Source organism: Trachurus japonicus, chromosome 24, assembly GCF_045865225.1.
Source record: "Trachurus japonicus isolate A0001 chromosome 24, Traja_1.0".
Taxonomy (NCBI): domain Eukaryota; kingdom Metazoa; phylum Chordata; class Actinopteri; order Carangiformes; family Carangidae; genus Trachurus; species Trachurus japonicus.
The window spans coordinates 13,851,888-13,871,146 of NC_140930.1; the positions used below are offsets into that span (position 1 = coordinate 13,851,888).

The 19,259-nt window shown below is 42.1% G+C and overlaps 2 protein-coding genes across 2 annotated transcripts; both read right to left on the reverse strand.

The window, feature by feature from the left end:
• Window positions 1-1,395: 1,395 nt before the first annotated feature.
• slc35b2 (solute carrier family 35 member B2) lies at window positions 1,396-6,786 on the reverse strand. Its single transcript, XM_085770432.1, has 4 exons — window positions 6,539-6,786; window positions 4,398-4,585; window positions 4,147-4,307; window positions 1,396-3,447 (listed from the first exon to the last, which is right to left on the reverse strand). Exons 1-4 carry the CDS (start codon window positions 6,553-6,555, stop codon window positions 2,515-2,517), a joined length of 1,299 nt encoding a protein of 432 aa, XP_085626558.1. The 5' UTR covers window positions 6,556-6,786; the 3' UTR covers window positions 1,396-2,514.
• A 3,535-nt stretch (window positions 6,787-10,321) lies between these two features.
• Window positions 10,322-18,560, reverse strand: nfkbie (nuclear factor of kappa light polypeptide gene enhancer in B-cells inhibitor, epsilon). Its single transcript, XM_085770437.1, has 6 exons — window positions 17,707-18,560; window positions 14,040-14,142; window positions 12,855-13,065; window positions 12,310-12,398; window positions 11,374-11,622; window positions 10,322-10,956 (listed from the first exon to the last, which is right to left on the reverse strand). The coding sequence occupies exons 1-6, from the start codon at window positions 18,051-18,053 to the stop codon at window positions 10,888-10,890; spliced, it is 1,068 nt and encodes a 355-aa protein (XP_085626563.1). The 5' UTR covers window positions 18,054-18,560; the 3' UTR covers window positions 10,322-10,887.
• Window positions 18,561-19,259: the final 699 nt, after the last annotated feature.

The following is a 19,259-nucleotide window of genomic DNA, read 5'->3' on the forward strand; positions in this document are numbered from 1 at the left end:
GCTTGTTGATTTCATCATTCATTTGGCTACACGCACACAAATAGTTGCAGATGCTGAGTATCACTAGCTTACTACTACTTTGTCTGTTTTAACATGGGGGAGACCAAGGGAAGTATATACTGTGTTGAGAGGCGCTGTCACGGACGGCTGCCAGTCAGATCGCTCCACTTTCGTCCTATAATTACTGACTATATTGTAGCTATGTATTTGTTAGGTTGCTCCCTTTGCACTTGTAGCGTATATTGTATTGTTTTAGACATTGTATTTTATCATATAGGCCTACTTCCTCTTGTATCCTATTTATCTTCCTTGCACATTTCCCTTTGGAGCATCCTGGCAGAAGAATTTCCTTCGGGATTAACCTAAAGTTCTATCTATCTATCTATCTATCTATCTATCTATCTATCTATCTATCTATCTATCTATCTATCTATCTATCTATCTATCTATCTATCTATCTATCTACTTATAACATACATATTTGGAGCATCCTGGCAGAAGAATTTCCTTCGGGATTAATAAAGTTCTATCTATCTATCTATCTATCTATCTATCTACTTATAACATACATATTTGGACATATACAGACAAAGATACACTCAAGGGAAGGTGGCTTAGCTACCCCAGAGCTACCATATTGACTTTATTAGTCCCCACAGCTAAAATGGTGCATTTTCATGCAAGGTTTACTACCTCACAATGTAGCTCATAGATACAACATAAAACAAATGTATAATTATCTCTTTTGGTCTATACACAATTCTCATGAAACCTATGACAGATTTCCCATTCGAGAGTGAAAAATGCTTTTTTTGGGGGGGGGGGGGGGGGACATAAATGTCAAACCACTTTACTCATATGGTTCTTTCAGACTCCATGAATGCTCAATTTTTTTATGGTTTCCCAAGCAACAAGGGGTGGCTCAACTTGCCCCTATGCTCAATTTACCCCAGTCTCCCCCTACTTCCAAGCCTTTCATTTCCGTCCTCCTCCTCTGGTGGTGACCACATACAGTATAATCTAATTCAAATGTTATTTATAACAAAGCATGAATCAATTGTCTTGCTTTGTTACCATGTTAGCTAAATTACAACCGTTAACATGACGCTAATTAATGGTCAATAGAACGCCTGTGAAGCGGAGTGATACATGGAGTTGAAAATCCGTGTGCGAGAGTTCTATATGGAATGCTTCTCCTCCAATCAAATTACTTGGTCGGAACTAATTGTATAGATGAATGAGTCTTGTATTACTAACCTACAAACGTATGTGGTCTTGTCCCATATGCAGCAAACGCACAAAAGCCCTAGAGAGGCTTCCATCTGTACTTTCAATCCAATATCCAGTACTGTGGGGAAAAGAAGAGGGTATAATAAAACCTCTGCACTTCACATCTTTAAGTTAATTTAATATGTTTTATTAATAATCCGGTTACCAGAGGAAATAATAGAATGATAAAAACAAGGTACCAGTTAACATTGCATTTCCCTTGTATGCATTCTCTTATGCATTTTATCTTCACATCCTAGTGTTGGCAATGAGCAACATCATCCACATCCATTCAGTATTCCTCCAGACATTCACATGACACGGTGAAGCACGTGAAGCAGTCCTTTTACAAAAGTACACAACAGACAAGTTGGTTGGAAATAAACAATGACCTAAAGATATATTTACATGATTTTTTTTTGCCCAATTTTTAAAACCATTGAGTAGAATTTCAGTGTTGTGAAGACAACAAAGACTTATCTTTGAAATATTGCAGAGCAAAAAAGTACCAACAACAGCAGCATTTAGTTCAGTGATGTTGGGGCAGAACTATACAATCTGTAACTAGTGCACTCCTCACTCATTTGTGTTTTACCCTCTGGATTATGTTAATATACCATAAACAAAAATGTATGCACCATATGTTCAGGCTATGTCTACAGCTTTACAAGATAAAATCCAGCAGGAGGACACACAAGGCCCCCTGCTCTCCAACATGGAGGACTGTGAGATCAATGTCTGGCTATTGTATAACAGATAGAAAGTGTCGTCTTTATGAAAGGTGACCATTCTCTTGTAGGATAAAGTTCAGCAAAGGGCTTTGTGAAATTAAATTCAATAAAAATGAATGCTTAACCATACAGCTAACAAGCATTCCCCCAGGATCACAGTAACCTCCAACTGGCTGCATAAGCCACATACTGTAGTTTAAAAAAACTATTCTATTGTTAAACCGTGAAATAGCTGAAGAGGCAGTTTGCAGTTTGGGACTCGTGTATAAGACAATCTTACAGGCACTCAAATCACATGGACCCCTTGGGGGCATCTTGGTGTAAGAGTCAAAACTGCAGAATCCCTTTCTGTACCATTGCTAACAAAAATAAAAACCGATGGAAAAGAACAGAACAGTAAAAAAAAAAAAGAAAAGAAAAAGAAAAGAACAAACCTAACAGATACACACAAATAGACAAAAAAACACCACAGAAAACGTGGTCTCAGTTCCCAGTTTGGTGTGACTTTGGAGTGTTACACCTTCTGTGCAATCGGCTGCGCTGACCGTCGGCCCGACTTCATGCGGCTGCGTGCGTACACCCGTAGAAAAAGTGCCAGGAAAACTACGGCGACACCAAAGCCGCCCACTAAGGAGACCGCGTGGCCGTAGAGGAAGCAGGAGAGGAGGATGGCGATGGCCTGCCTCAGGGTCATGATGATGGTGAAGACGGCGGCACCGAACTGGTTGATGGTGTAGAAGATGAAGAGCTGGCCGCACGCCGAGCACACGGACAGCAGCACGGCGTGGAAGGCAAACTCGGAGTGGCGCGTCATGAAGGCGAGCGAGTCGAAGAAGGCGCCCTGCTCCAGCAGCGAGCCGACGGTGAAGAGGCAGGAGAACAGGTTGACTCCAAACATCATCTGCACTGAAGACATCTTGTGCTTGAACAGGTTGTCCTGCCAGTTGGAGGTGAAGCTGTCGAAGACGATGTAGCCGACCAGGATGACGACCCCGCTGAAGGTGGTGACGGTGGACGGATGCTTGCTGGTCGTGCTGGACAGCAGGAACATGCTGACGCCCACCGAGATCAGCATGGCGGTGAAGTACTCCCAGTATTCGTAGCTCTTGTGCGAGACGATCTTGCCCATGAGCATGACGGGTATGACTTTGGAGGCCTTGGCCAGGACTTGAGTGGGGAAGCTGATGTACTTCAGGGCCTCGTACTGGCACCAGCTGCTCATGATGTTGGAGAGCGAGGCGAAGGAGTACTTGTACATGGGCGCTCCGTGGCGAGGCTGCTTAAACAGGAAGCACCAGAGGCCCGCCACGGTCAGAGCCAGGATACGGTTCATGAAGACCAAGAACTGGGAGTCCTTGAATCTCTCGCCTTCGTCCTCTGGAGTCGTGGCTCCATAGGAACGAGTCATAACCCTCTCCTGCAGGACGCCCCATGTCAGGTACGACACCTGAGAATAGGGAAACAAATTTTAACTTTTCAGAGACACAGTTAAAGGGATATTTGTTACCTTTAATTGTCGGTGCAAGCTATATTTAGAACGGGCAGAGCAGAGCCGTGAGTTTCCCTAATCAAACTCATCAAATACACAATCCAACAACTCCTGTCGGGGGCAGTTTTTCATCAAGCAGTCTTTGTATTTACCTCTAAAACAACTCTGTCTCATAACGTTCTGTTATCATCTCATAGCGTGGTGAATGTGCAGGTCACAACTTGTCCACCAGAGCATTTTGGAGTTGTTGGATTGTGTATTTGATGAGTTTCATGAGGGACACACACCAAGAAGTCCCATTAGCCTCTGTAGCGTAGCTCTGAGCAGCTCGTGGCTCTGCTCCGCCGTTCTAAAAATAGCTTGCACCGACCAAAGACTATAGGGATTATGGCAATGGGCCAATTTGCCAAAATGTTGAACTATCCCTTTAGTGCTTTATATTCCTTAGCAGCCGAAATCTGCTCGAGTATTTCCAGAAGGGTGACATTCTCTTAACTTGCACTTTCCCCTATACACCCACCAATGAAGCAGCGTTTAAAATAGCCACTGAACTGAGAACACGTCAGGCTGTGGATATAATCACACAAAAATTACACAAAACAACTCTACAATCACAAAGAAATGATAGGTATTATAAGGATTAGAGAGGATCCTCACCTGAAGTCCAGCAGCACAAAAGATCAATTTGACGACCTGTCTGACTGACGAGCCTGAATCTCCCTCGTTCCTGGGTGCAGCCGACACGTCATCCAACAGACCTGTTTTGGCCTCGTTGCCAAACACACAGGTTCTTATGATAGGGAAACAAATCCCACTACCTGAAAGTTAAGGAAACATAAAAATGAACTAACCTGATATCAAGGTAGGACAGGTGACAAATGTGTTTTTTTTTTGTTTTCTTTCCAAACCTGTTTCCAAGTAATTGGTGCGCTTGAAGTAGCTAATAAGGAGGTAGCCAGGGATGATGATGGTGGAGTATCCCAGTATGTTGATGAGGAAGCGGAAGAGCCAGACATCGTGCCAGCCTTCCAGTAGCGATTGCTCTTCTGCAGCCACGGTGGAAGGGAGGAGGAGCGACACAAGTGCGGGCCAAACACTAAAGGAGTCGAGCAATAAGATCTATTAGAAAAGACAATTTAATTCCTAATGCTAAACCAATATTTAGCAAGCAAGGGATTTGTGAGTTTGCTTAAGAGAAGGGGTGGCACAACACGTGATCATGACTTCTATGGCTACAGGTGGTGTTTATTCATGGTTATGTTATCTAGCACCTCACTTTAAAACAGACACTTGTGTGAGATGAACAATAATGTCTATTCTGGAAATGTAGGGTTTCATTTTTAACATTAGGTGGCACAAAAAAAGAAAAAAATACAAGGAGCAGAGGCCAGAACAATCAAACCTTTGGTCCCAGGGTGGAGTGTCCCATAAGGTAACACAATAGCATCTTTCTTTAGACCCTTCCTGCCCTCTCTGTAATGCAGGGTTTTTGTTAAAGTCCCTAAGTTTTCAAGCTGTAGCTGACGTGTCCCAGATGAGGTCAACGGGGTTATGTCACTCCCCTAAAGTACACTACACAACTGTATTAACAAACTGAGTATAACCCACCCATGATGAGCAAACCTCCATCTCTACATACGCAACACATTTTGGCTCAGGGTGCAATGTTTCACCTATAGAATCACGTGAAACTAACCCAACCTGTTAAACTGATCATGGAGGACTTGGATAACTTTTCCCAGCCAAACCCATCAAACTCCATTACCAGCGGTAACTCAAGCACACCTGTGATTGAATCTGAGCTCCAAGTGAAAGAGGTGTGGTCCCTGCTATCGTGGCAGTGAGTGTGTATCCCGTTCGGAGCGAGGCCGGGCCTCCTCCCAGGGGGGAGCCGGACTCACACAGAGCCTCTTTGTGTGGGACTCTGCTGTAGCACGGCTAGCCAGTAGCCCACTGCAGCGAGACCTGGGCTCTGAACAGACAGCTTATTACATGAAGGAATGCGCTGTACTGGCCCGGCAGCCAACCCACACCGCAGGCACACACAGAGAGCACTGCCAAAACCTACCTGAGGGCAGAATGAGTGCTTGTGTCCTGTATGAATGTATAACAACAAATAATAAAGGCTTACACTGAAGCAACGGCTCTCCCTTACTTAAAGAAAAAGACAACAACAGCCTTTCATAAAAAAAAACTGTGTAAATATTATCTGGATAAATTAATATATGCTCAGTAAACACAGAGGAAAAGTGAAGGGGAAAACCAAACAATGTGACTCATCATATCCTATAAGGATGTGGAAGATTCAGGCACATTGCCAGTGCAATAACGTACTTTCAAAAGCATGAGGAAAACATAATGATCTCACATATGTTAATATACTTTATGACACGATTGTGATCTTTATAGAAACTTATCAAATATTACCAATTCTTCAGGCAGACATTTATACTTGTGCTATTAAATTCAACATCTGGATGATATGGTGAGATTGACAGGTATCATCATTGTGAACGGAGGGGGCACCATTGTTGACAACACCAGGCATAACAAAGTAATAAATGTGAACTCAAAAACACACAACACACAAACACACAGACAGTATAGCTAAAAGATGTCTTGAACCGGTTCTCGGTAATGAGAGTCAGACATATGATTACATGTAACGTTATGTTCCCACCAACAAATACCTGAATAGGGTTTGACTGGTTTGACATGGATGAATCATCGAACGAGAAAACACATCTGGGTTTTGTTTTGCTTTTTTTAAAACATGTATTTGATATGTAGCGAGAGATAAATGAACAATTACGTAATTAAAACTGGGGAAATACATATTTCATCTCAAAGGGGGTCTTTTAACTTTAGCCGGGGCAGTCTGTTGGTTGTTGTTGTTGTCGACTTGACTTCAAACACACACCGACCCACAAACAACGTTAACTATCGATTAACCGACTTCCCAACACACTAACAATCATCTTTTCCACACTTATAACCAATTATTAGCACGATACGAGGCTCAGTTAGCTCCTCTCGTCTCCATCGTTACCTCCACGGTAGTAGCATTTTCCCTCTCTGTGGCCCGACGCCTGGCGCAGCGCCGACACTCAGACGTCACCGTGGCAACAGCGCATGAAGCCGGACCGCGGAGCCGCCAAGTAACGATGTCGTTTATTTAGAAATGTATTTAGGGCTTGTCTTCTCCAGGACTGGCCGCATTTAGCGGTGCTGTGTCTTCAACTAATCTTCCGATGTGTTCACTACTTGAGCAGGAAAGGCCCCTCTTCTTTGCTCAACTCAACGCCAGAGACAGCGCCCCGCCGGCGGCTCTGCCCCCTGTCGGCCGGGAGGAGGAACTGCAGCGGCAGCAGCGGCGGCAGCGGCAGCGGCAAGAGGCTGATCCAGATGACAGTGTTACCAGCATAATCTACTTCAGAGAGTCAGAGTCATTTATTTGCCATTTGCAGTAAAATCCACATTGGAAAGCACTTGCGAGAGATTCACACTGGACATAGAACATAGGACTGTGAGAACAGACAGAGTAGTAACAGGCTACATAAAACATTAAATAAGATAAGAAGGACACTACCCCCAGAGTGGAAATACAATGTGCAAAACATCTGCCCTAGAAAGATTATGAACAGAGCTTCTTAAAGTGCATGATAGAAAGTACACATGTTTGGCACTATTAAAAAGAAAGAGGTTTAAAAAGCAGAAATAAGAATAATAGATAAATACTTGTGTTTGGCACTCGGCGTGCAGGTTGAGTGTGACAGTGCAGCAGCAGTTAAAGGTTGTTTAGGCTGCGCACAGCACAGGGAAATAAACTATCTGTGAACTGGGAGGTAGAGCATTTAATAGAGTGGTAACAGTACCGTCTATTACTTTAAGCTGATGTAGGCAGGATTTGTTTTAAAAACAAAATATTAACTTTTTGTCTTAAAAAAAAGAAAATTGTGTTTTCCCATGCTATCTGTAAGGAAAGGTCTGTGTGTTTGGGGCGATCACAGTGTTTCTCTATGTCTCTGTATGCAGCAGCCTGAAAAGCCCACAGCTCCCAGTATCTTTGAACAATCAAATCTGTTTTAGAGTAGGGCCGCCCTTCAACCAATCAGGAAACCCCAGACCAGAAAATATTTGATTGGTCAAAGATACTGGGAGCTGTGGGTTTCTTTTCAATGTTTTCTAATATTGCATTATTCTGAGTATTACAGTGCATTAAATACTTTTATTTTAACTATTTTGGGCTGTTTCATTAACTTAAGAACAATGCAACATATTTTTTTAGTCATTATACGTTTTCAAAATGGTTAACTGAAGAATTTCTTCCCTGCTGAAAAAAATGTTGATGCACCATTCTGTGTAATGAGTTATTTCATTTCATTTATTTATTTATTGAATTGGGACAGTGCACATTCATCAACACTGAAGCATTAAGTATCAGTGTAAATGCACCGGACTTAGCACAACTGCTAAATTTCAGCCGCAGTCCCAAGGCAGGTTTCTAGAAAACATAGACGCAGAAGACTTTAAAAACCTTGTGATGACAAGTCATACAATGGACAATTACAAAACAGAACACAGACAGACAATATCAAGGCAAAACAGACACAGACAAACAAAATAAGAACAGACAATTTTAACCCACAGTTAAAGCAGTACTAAAGAACTTTCAGTTTTGGTTGAGTTTGGCGGCGCCTGTGGACCAAAGCGGTAGTGTTTTGCCTGAAGGAAGACTCCACTTCCCATGAACACTAGCGTGAAGCCCTGTAAATATCCTGCATTAAAATTAACAGAAGACATCAAAACTAAGTTTCTGTTTCCAGTGGATCATTTCAAAGTGAAAACACAAACATAATCCATTGCTAAAGTGCCGTTTTGCCTGTTCCCTCCTTGTTGTGACTCGCAAAAGTGAAAGTGAAACTTAAGTGAGAGCAGGGTTCCTACCATGCTCCTCAAAGCTGCTTAGTGCCAGAGAAAGAGATACAGACTCCCTCAGACCACGACAGAGGTGTCATTCAACTTGTTGTAAGTCGATGTATCATCACAAAAGTTATGAAAATATTTTATGAAGGTTGAAAAGTTACTTAGTGCTGGTTTAAGATATATGAGTACATGTCTGATTTGTTTTTAACCAATGTTTGAGATTTTTTTTAAAGAGTAAGTGGTTGTCGCAGTTTCTGATGTGTGGTGGTAACTTGTTCCAGGACTGTGTTCCTCTGACAGATTTTGACAATACTAGTAGTTTAAATGTTATTTAACACTTTTTTATTGTAGTATTTCTATTGTAATTTGAGTAAATGCCTTTTGTAAGTTTTCTACCAATGCTTTAAAGCAATAAACTTAATAGTCTGGTTTGTCTTGCATAAAAGAACATAGGTGACTAATTAATGACCACACATTCTTATATATGTGTGAGTGACTAATAGACCTACACATTACACCCATATATTTCACAGGGTGAACATAGCACTTCCTACAGTATACGATTAATTAATTAATTTAATTTCAATTTATTTTGCCATTATTCGTTGGCATGCTACTGTCTCTATTCCTCCATGGTGCTCCCCTGTCAGAGTGGAAACTCTGACATTCTTGTACAAATGATGTAATTTCCAGCTGTTTTCAAGGGGACACTGGACTCTTCATGGCCTTTATGTGAGAGCAAAAAACTGACTAGATGGTTGAAGGTTTTCAGTTTGGAACAATGGAAAAGATCAAACTGGACAGAAATTAAGGCTTATATGACAGTATTACTTGTGTTGCCTTATTGAAACCATAATCAGGCAAGAACATGTTGCTCCACATTCTTAGTGGTGGTTGAAACTTGCTTATCTAACTCATTATATTCCTATGGAAAAACCAGCGTGACCTATGGTGACTATAATACAGATAGCATTAGGATTTCCCAGATCGGAGGCTCAATGGGGAAGTAGGTATAGTTTCACAGCCCTGTTCCAGCAGAGTCGGTTTGTTTGTTTACTGTACTGCTGCCACAGTGATTGATGCACCGTACTGTCACACCCTGACGTTACCGTTGGCATGAGCAGGAAAAAGCTCTTCTGAAGCTCATATTCTGGCTGATATCCATATATGAACAAGGAGTGAGGGCATATTATTCAACCTGTCTTGCTGTGGGTGTGGGGGGAGGGTGTTTATCAAAGAGATACGGCTGAGTGGAATTTCCAGTCACTCGGCAGTCATTGTATTAGTCTGGCCATCAGGAGGAAGCCACTTACAAGAAAACAAAAGATACATCTTTTTTTTTTTTAAATGCAGCTGACAGGAAGCAAAGAAAAGAAGTGGGTTGGTGTCATGAGAGAGCTTCGTTGTGAAGTTTGCTCACTTTTTGATCAGCATTTGCATTTTGCGCTGGATTCTGGCCAGTCACTCGATTCACAGTAACAACGTCCATTATGCAGATCGCGGTTTGTTATCTTCAGTCTGGACGTGTTCAAATATCATACACAACTCTGATGCTGCCGGTAAACGGCTCCTGTTTACCAGGAAATATACACAGAATACAGTTTTGTATAGTTTTTGTGCATTTTATTACAAAATAAAGGAAATGCTTACGTTAACTAGATAAGCAAAGTAATTACACACCAAAGATCAGATTTCTGCAGACGAGGGCTACAATAAGATAAATAGAGAAACCTGTTTCACAAAGATCCTAAAAGATCAAAGATGAAGCTGCATTCTTGTGTTTTGTTGCAGATAGTAGAGTTGGATTAACAGTTTTCTAAGGAAAAAGCAAGGGTCTGATTAGTTTGTCTTCTCTGGAAGGCAGGTGTCGTCCTGATAGCGTTTTTTTTTTCTTCTTTTTTTCCAATTTCCTGCCTATGACTGTTTTCCTCAACAAAGAAAGGCCTCCTTATGGATGTGATGAAAAGCCACAGCTCCAGAGTTTAAAGCACAGAAACACGTCGTATTTCCATTACAACAAAAAAGCAGTCATAGTCCTAATAAAGTTTGAAGAACTTTGAAACAAAGTAATTTGCATGTTCCTTCTCTAGTAAAACTAGATTAAAATGACGAAGAGGTAGAATTTTTTTTATATGGACACTGAACATGCTGATAAATTGTTTGGTGCTCACAGTGAGGTGTTTACACCCCTCCAGAGGCTTATGAAAAGGAGCAAAACAAGTGAACCAATGACTCAGACACCGATTTGTCCTGTTCGATTTTAAGCAGAATCACTCTTTGTCAGAGAGTTGGATTTATACGGTGCGCATATTTGTCTAAAACAATAGATAAATATAGATCAAATCAGAGTGCACTACAAATACAGGCACTATTCAATGAAAACCTCAGCGCAAATACAGCCATTTCAAATCAATTCCAGCCGCGGTGAAGCTCCAGACAATTTCAATACCCTTGTTCAGCCTACGATTCAGCTCAGAACTTCACACTGACCACAGACCTCCCAGAGATCTGGATGTCATCAAAAGGAAATAGAGCCAGAATCTGAAAGACAAGGAAACAAAATGTTGAACTTTAATCAGTGCCTTCTCTTCTAATGAGTAATTGCTGTCCTTGCAAAATGAAAGGAAAAGCAACACATTATATATGACACTCTGTCTGTGGCACTTAGCCTCAAGCCATTTCTTTCAACTGGATCCATAAATCCTTATAATTACTTACAAATAATTTTTCTTTCTTTTTCTTTTTTAAGAAACGGCTCACTAACCCCTGAAACAGTCGGGCACTATTTTTTTTTAGCAAACATTACTCAGACTGAAGTAAATGGTGGATTTGTTGAGGACTATATGCGGATTAATACACAATTGATGCTGTAGTGAGTTTTAACTGCAGTAGAACAATATATATATACACGTCATCGACTTTTCACTGATATTAATAACAACAACAACAATAACTTACATCATCATTGCCGTCGGCCAGATCCAACGCCGTCTCGTCCTCCATGTTTCGCAGCATCGTGTCGGCACCAGACTGGCAGAGGAGGTTGGCGATGTCGGCGTCCTGCCTCCCCACGGCCAGATGCAGGGGCGTGCAGCCGTTGAACATGGCCGCATCCACGTTGGCCCCTCGGCTGATCAGAAGACCCACCGATGTGATGTCATGCAGCTCCACAGCGAGGTGAAGAGCCGTTTTCCCGCTGGTTCCTTCCTAAAAAGGTTGTAGATGGACAAAAAAAAACAATGAGAGGGACTCTAAATAAAACCAGAGCTGCAGAAATGGGACAATAATATAATGTAGGTCAATTTATTTTTAATAATTTGGTATTTTTCTCATTTTAAATATACTTTTACCACTTAGCATTCTGCAAACATAATAATAACAATATTCTAAATAATGATAATAACAACAATAATTCAATCCACCACATGTCAGGCAGAGCGGTATTTGAGGCCGGTGACTTAAACTGAGAGGAATGTCTGGGCTAGTTTTGGGACCGTCCACCATGTCCCCTTCCTTCAATAGAAAGTTAAGAGGGTCTGGCCCGTCCTGCGTTATCGTATCTCATATCTAATTATGTCTCCCTGAATCCTGCAGGACACACTGAGCTCAGCTTATATCACTATCAGCGTTGCACAGGTGCAGCGGATTTTTTAGGCGTGAACACAACATCGGAGCAGGAGCGGTAAACAGAGTCTGAAAGGGATAAGTGTGATTATAAATACTGGACACATTGCTGGGTGTAATGAAGCACGCTGCAGGGGAAACCCTACGCAGACAGACACTCACTGCACTTCCCTCTGATATGCTGCTTCACTCTTGTGACAAACTGAAACGTATTTAAAAGGTTGTTTTACACCTGTTATTATAAAATGAGGAGCGGCTCGACGGACTAACCTGGATATTCAGGTCTGCTCCCTTTTTCATCAGGAGCTTCATGATCTGATGTTGTCTGTTCAGAGCAGCCAAATGGAGACAGGCAAGACCTGCAAGTAACACAACGTGTGGGTTCATTTCCAGGTCAGATGTGAATAAGAGATGCATTGAAAAAAATCATGTTTTTCCAAATGACAAACTGACACCAGGGGAGTAATTCTTCCCATCTCTGCTAATCTTACGGATATTTTCTCTCTATCTACTGCACTGCCATGGCAACTGCTATTTCTTCTGTTCCAAAATGAAGCAAGATACACATTTCCTTTTCCTTTACTGCTGTATTGGTTGAGCAATGCAAAGCTGATTAATGATTTACTTTGTGCAACATTAAAGATGAGGCTTGGACTTGTTATATTTGGACAGTGCAGAAAAAATCTGACTTGCATAAGTTCGGTGTCAGCAGGACCCACGGAAAAATAATTCACACAGATGATGAACTTAGACACCTCATACAGTAACAACAATAACAAGCTGTTGGCGGCTGCAGCGGAGAGAGGTTTCCTCACCTCTCCAGTTCTGGGTCTCCAGGACCGGCGCCAGCTTGCTGGGGGACACGTCTTTGGTCATCTCCCTGGCACACTCGGTCTGTCCGTGCTGACACGCCACGTGCAGCGCCGTGTTCCCGTCCTGGTCCTGCAGCTCCAGACTCGCCCCCTTCTCCACCAGGCTCCTCACCACGTTCGTCAGGTTCAGATAGGTGGCCAGGTGCAAGGGGCTCTGAGGACCACAGAAAGAAGAAGGATGCGTCATGCAAACAGACCTGCGTGTTTCGGGAAATTTTATTGTTGAGGAAATGTGGGGATTTGATGATTGTTCAAAAAAAACAACTGAAAAGACCTTTTGCACATGATGCAATAATAGAAATAGATGGTATGTTTTGTCCTTCATCTCTGCTACTTCCTGTATTTCTTAGAGCAACTCCCACACATACAGGCCTGTACCTGTTGCATTCAGCTGTCAGATACACCTCACAGACTCCATACCAAAACTTATCTCATAGTTGCACTGACTGCGCTGTGGTGCAAGATGCAAACAGGGGTGCAGAGATGCATCATCAACGGGTGCTTGTTTTGAATCAGTTTGCAAATGTCTGAGGTTTCTTTTTGATCCTTTACGGGGTAAACAAGAACTTGTTCTTGGCAATGTCTCCAGAGACGAGGTCTTAGAATGACTACTGAGAGGAAATTAGGCAACCAGAGAACCAGAGTGGACTCTGAAAGAGCGCAGGGGCCAACTGAGTCACTGGTGCGAAGTGCTGACTCTCGACTTCAAGATGTTTCTGTATGACACCGTGTGACGGCTCGCTCTGACTTCACTTTGGTTTTCTTACGCGAGCGGCTCTCTGGTCTGACATCTTGAATAACTGGAACAATTCCTCCACCCACATCCACACAAGGATACACTCCACAGCTCCCTGTGGTTCTATTTCTACAGGAGGTAGAGGAGGGGAGTTTCCACTCTAAGTCCCCTATGAGCTAACACAGGAACCACCCACAGTGACGTCCCAGAGAGAGAGAGAGAGAGAGAGGACAGGCTGCAAATAAAGAGGAACAACCGTTCTCTGGAAGTAACAGAGATATATATAATGCCACAGTTTCCACAATCAAGATACTGATAATGAGGAAGTCGTTGTGGATTGAAAAATTCCAGCTGAAGCTGCAGCGTCCGCCTGTAGTGAATTTTCTTTTTACCTGGTATAAATTGTTTTGGATGTCCAGGACTCCTTTGGGGAATAGCTCTATCAAGTGCTGAGTGATGTCATCGTCTTCATGGATGATTGCTAAGTGCAGGAATCTACAAGAGCAGCAAAGACAAAAACAAAAAAAACAACATATTTCTTCATTATGCTTGCTGAAGCTTGTAGAAATGCTTTTACTTATATTGAGCAATTGATAATAAAAAAAAACTGTACAATTGAGTAGTGGAGGAAGAAAAATGTATTTCGACATGAGAGAAAATGTTGCACAATTTTCCTCAGTATTAATTTCTAGCGTCTACCTCGAAATGTTACACTCAGTGGGTGGCAAGACTTGAGTTTTTGGGATATTGATCGATGTGGATTTTTTTTGGTTGTTGTTGTTTTTTCAATAATGATAGCACTGTGAGCTGTTGGGGTTGGAGCGTGAATCAGTAGGCACATCTTTGTAGGCTCTAGTGAAAACATTTAAAGCAAATGACGAAACAAAACAAACACACTAACCTCAAAACCTGAGTGGGAAGTTGTTGCAATCAAATGTGTGCTAAAAAGCAGGAAATGGAACCGAGCACTTGTGCTTAATATAGACCGACCTTGAACGACACAGAGAGAGAGAGAGAGGGTCTCTCTACTGTAAAAAAAAAAAAAGCTGCAGATGGATTCAAATCAAAGTGGGGATCTAAACAGTTTTTGCAATCTCAAAAGTTATGAGTGCAAATTTTGAAATTCAGCGTCCGTCTGTAAATCAAACGCCGACACAAAAGACACTGTACGTTGCTGTTGTCTCTTAAAAGATCAGAAGTGATGATGTTCATCTTCTTTCAAGTGTAAATGTCATTCCACCAGAGGTTTGGTGTCACAGTCTGACACAGACAGACATGTGGGATCAAAAGTTCAAACTAAAATTTCACTGCAGACCATTCATTCAGCTTTCTGCTTTGAACAAGGACAGCTTCACATTTCCTGCTAAACGCTGCACATGTTAGTGTCATTTGTGCCAGACGCCGTGTAGCTCGGCTTGGTTCAAATGTTTAAATATTGTCATTATGTCATTTTCCATCAGATTCCACAGGACGAAGCACTTAATCATTACCAAAAGATTACTAAATACACACCGGTACGGGACCTCATTGATTAAATGTATGTTTGCAATGACTGTGCAATGGTTGACATATTACTGGTCCTCTTTTAACTGGTTGATTAATAATACCTATACTGTATATCTCATGTTATTAATATTTTATTTGTGATTTTTCACACCCAGAAAAAAATCTAGGTGCATACAATTAATGAAACTACATTATATACGCCTTAAAGCACAGTAAATTTGCTTCTAATCAATCTAAATGTTTCATATTTCGCTGGAATTTGTACCCGCAGTGGGGTTGACATGAGACAACTTGCAACATGACTCATCCCTGCTGTGTTGCAAACATTACCATCAAGATAAAGGTGACTATATTTTCTTTTTTTTTTTGCTAAATGTTTCAAGTAAACAAGTTAAATAACCTTTTCTATGTAAGTGGTTGGGCAACATCTCCGACATGGCATGGTGTTTTGTAAAAAGATAAAATGGAGAACTGGTCATAACACAGCAGCAGGGCACAGGATTACAAAACATTATATGAAGCAACATTACCATTTGAGATTTTCCAGGGGAAAACATGAAATATTAGTTGGGTCAAGCAGATGACACTCTGCTGTTGTTTCCTCTGTGAAATCACAATAAACTGCATGTCTGTGGTTTTCCCACAGTTTTCCAGACAAAAAAAGGAATCTGAATATGTGATTATGGAAAAATGTATTGGCCATTTTCCACTATATTGTAAAAGAGGGTGCCTAAATCCAAATTTGAAACAACTATAAAACTGGGGGAAAAAGCTGAACCAATAGAAAGAGAGCTCTCACTAAAATATTTAAAATGGAAATGAATCCATCAGTAAATGACTCCAATATTTGCTATAAATGATAGCATAATGCATCAGACAGAAAAGTACCTCGATACACTGCCAAATCTATTTTCTGCCCCACGCATTTTTAGTGTCTGCAGGCTAATGGATCTCTAACACTTAATCAAAACGGTGAGCAAACATGTTAGTGTGAATGGGACTTCCTGGTTTGAGTAAGGCTTGAATGAATAAGAGCTAAAAAAAAATCCCATGGGGAGGGGGGGAGAAGTAATGTTTCTCATGAATGTTTCTCTCTCAGTCTAAGCAGAGCGGTGTGTTTCAGGTGTGTGTGTGTTTTTTTTTCCCTCTCTCAGGTGTCTATAGTTAGGGCGTGAGAATGAAACCATGTGTCCCCAAAAATTCATCAAGCGGAAATGAAAAGAGGTCAGAGACACAACAACACTTGTGCAGCAGCACACGGCTGTGAGTCTGCATCAGCCGCTCGTGTACAGCAGGAGTCATTAACAAAGAAGACTGATGACATGGCAACAATAGATGAGATGAGTGGGTCACAGACGAAGTTTCTTGCATGGGCTGGTGGTGGAGCCGTGTGTGGAGGACGGGGTGTTTGGGTTGTGTGCAGTTTCCTTGACTCAAAGTGAGAAATGAACAGAAGCGCAAAAAGAAAAAAGAAAAAAAAAAACTACTGGCAGGTAACCAACCAGGTTTTACTCAGATGTCTGGTTTTGGTTTGGAAATGTAAAAATAGCAAAGACAACAGCAGCAGCAGCAGCAGCAGCAGCAGCAGTGTGTGTGAACTGTGGGATCCTGCACTTATAAAGCCAGCATGCTATCCTGATCAACAAGTTTCTTGGATCAAACAGCAGCAGGCCACACACTGCCGCCTCATAGCATGTGCTTTGTCTGTGCTGCTGCATGGGGAAGTCCAGGCCTATCTGTTTCACTTCTGTTTTTCTGGCTGAGAGACGCCTCACAGGAGTCCATCCACATTCATGACACGGACCAAAGTTCATTAAAATCGGAGGCTGCAGTATCACACAGTCATGAAATCCCCCTTCAAAACCCAGAATCATGGGGAGGGGGAATAAAAAAATCAATTCAGTGTGACCTCCTACCAACTGCCACCGATGAGTGGTTGCTTTAAGTTCATCATCTTCAGTGGAATAAAAATTAAAAAAGGTTTATCTGCAGATAATCAATCGGAAACTACTTTGATAATTCGATAATCTGCTCATCACTGAGAACCGGTTTCATGTTGCTCTCTTGTTCCACCCCACTGAAACATAACACAATGCTGCTTTTAACTCATTGCAATTTGAATATCTTTGGATTTCAGGCCAAATGTAGCTATACATTTAGAGATGTGGCTTTGAACTTTGGGAACTTATGACTGATGCTTTTTCTCCCTTTTACTTTTTTATCTAGCCTCTTGAAAGGATCAACAGATTTAGCAGTGATTAATCACTCTAGTCGCAGCTCAAACCAACAGAGCTGCTGATGTAAACCCCCTCATCACCACCTGGGTGCTGACAGACTGTGGTAACTACAGTTAGTACAGTTATTTCACAGGAGCTAATGTAAAAAAAAAAAAAAAAAAAACATGTGGTAGCTAAATTGAGAACTGAATTTAACCCCATTTTCTTACTTTTCCTGGATAAATGGATAAAATGCATCCACCAACGTGCAGCACAGACATGGTTTGTTAATGAGAAATGATGAGGATAGTAAAAAAAAATACTGTAAAAAACCTACGTGTCTCCCTCTTCAGTAATAGTTGTGAGCAAGTTCTCCTCCTGATCGGACAGTTCAGAGTTGTCTGTTGTCTGCTCGGACTCCTGGCCGCTGGACAGCGTGCAGCTCTCCACCAGCTCCGTCAGACTCTCCCCCGTGATGGACGAGGAGCCGTAGGCTGAGTCCAGCCGCTCCTCCCCGGCGGCGGAGAACTTCTCCCGGGGCCCGCCGAGGTCTGCGGCGCCGGCGGAGTCCCGGGGCTGCTCCTCCGACTTCAGTATGGAGCGGTACGAGTCGATGCCCGAGTCTGTGCGGTTCTCCCCGGCGAAGTCCAGCAGCTCGTGTTTGCTGCAGTCGTCCGACGACATGGTGGTGGTGGAGCCGCTGCTGCTGCTGCTGCTGCTGCTGCTGCTGCTGCTGGTGGTGCGGGTGGCCTCGCTGGGTTTCCCCCTCCCCTCCTTCCCAGAGGACTTTTTAGGGGCTTAGTAGTCGTCGCGGTTGTTGTTGTTGCTGTCGCCGCCGCTGCTCGGTGCTCGGTGATGTGACCGGACAGGCTGCTGACACCCGAGGAAACCACCGCTCCTTTGTGAAACCGGAGAGCGTTTCATTCCACTAACCGATAACACATTAACCATTCAGCAACAGGCATCCTGCTTCTTTAATTAATTAAAGAAAAAGAAAAAAACGATTATAAACAAAAAGTTTTAAAACATGGCACGGTCATCACAAACGCGAAGTAATAGGTTTAAAAAAAAAAGAGCACCAAAAAAAGAAAGAAAGAGTTGTAACGGCGGCTCGTCGTCTAAATATCCGGTAACAGCGTGAGCTCCAGGCTGAGGGCATATGAGCAATGAAAGGTAATAAGGGGAAGAGCTGACATCTGAAAGGGTAAGCTGTTTTTGTCAAGCGGGGGAATCCCCAGAGCGCGTGAACGAACACACACACACACATGCGCGCACGCATGCATGCACGCGCACACACGCACGTGCACTAAAGGCTGCCAACTGGTTAAAAGCGGAAGTGATGCCATTTTCAAAATAAAAGTGATATACTAATGTCGGTAAACCATCCACACCCTTTTTGTTTTTGTGCCATAACCTGGTTCCTAAAAATAACCTCTAGTTATTACATATGTGAGAGTGAATGACGTCCATTCATTTTCTTCAGCTACCTTTGGTGGCTTTACTTTACATTTTTACAGTGATTCTACTGTATTTTTAAGTCTGTCTAACCCATAGTACTAGTAGGCTACCAAGTTCAGTTTTCTTGTAAATGAATAGTTATATTTTGTGTCACCGACCCTGAGTTTCAGTTTCTTCTTACAAGAAAGCGTCTTTTTTAAATGTGAAACAAAGATTATTTTACAGGCGACTTTTAACAAGATATGTTGACTATTCATTTTGCCGTAATTTGGCATGACATAATATTTACAGTTAGTGTCACTAATCAACATACTTTATGCATTATTGTGTATGACCAACCCAATGTATATCCTCCTCCTGCATAGAAAAAGCAAAGCAGATCTCTAATGCAATTTCAATACACAAAAAACATGCAAAGAAACTTGTTCATTC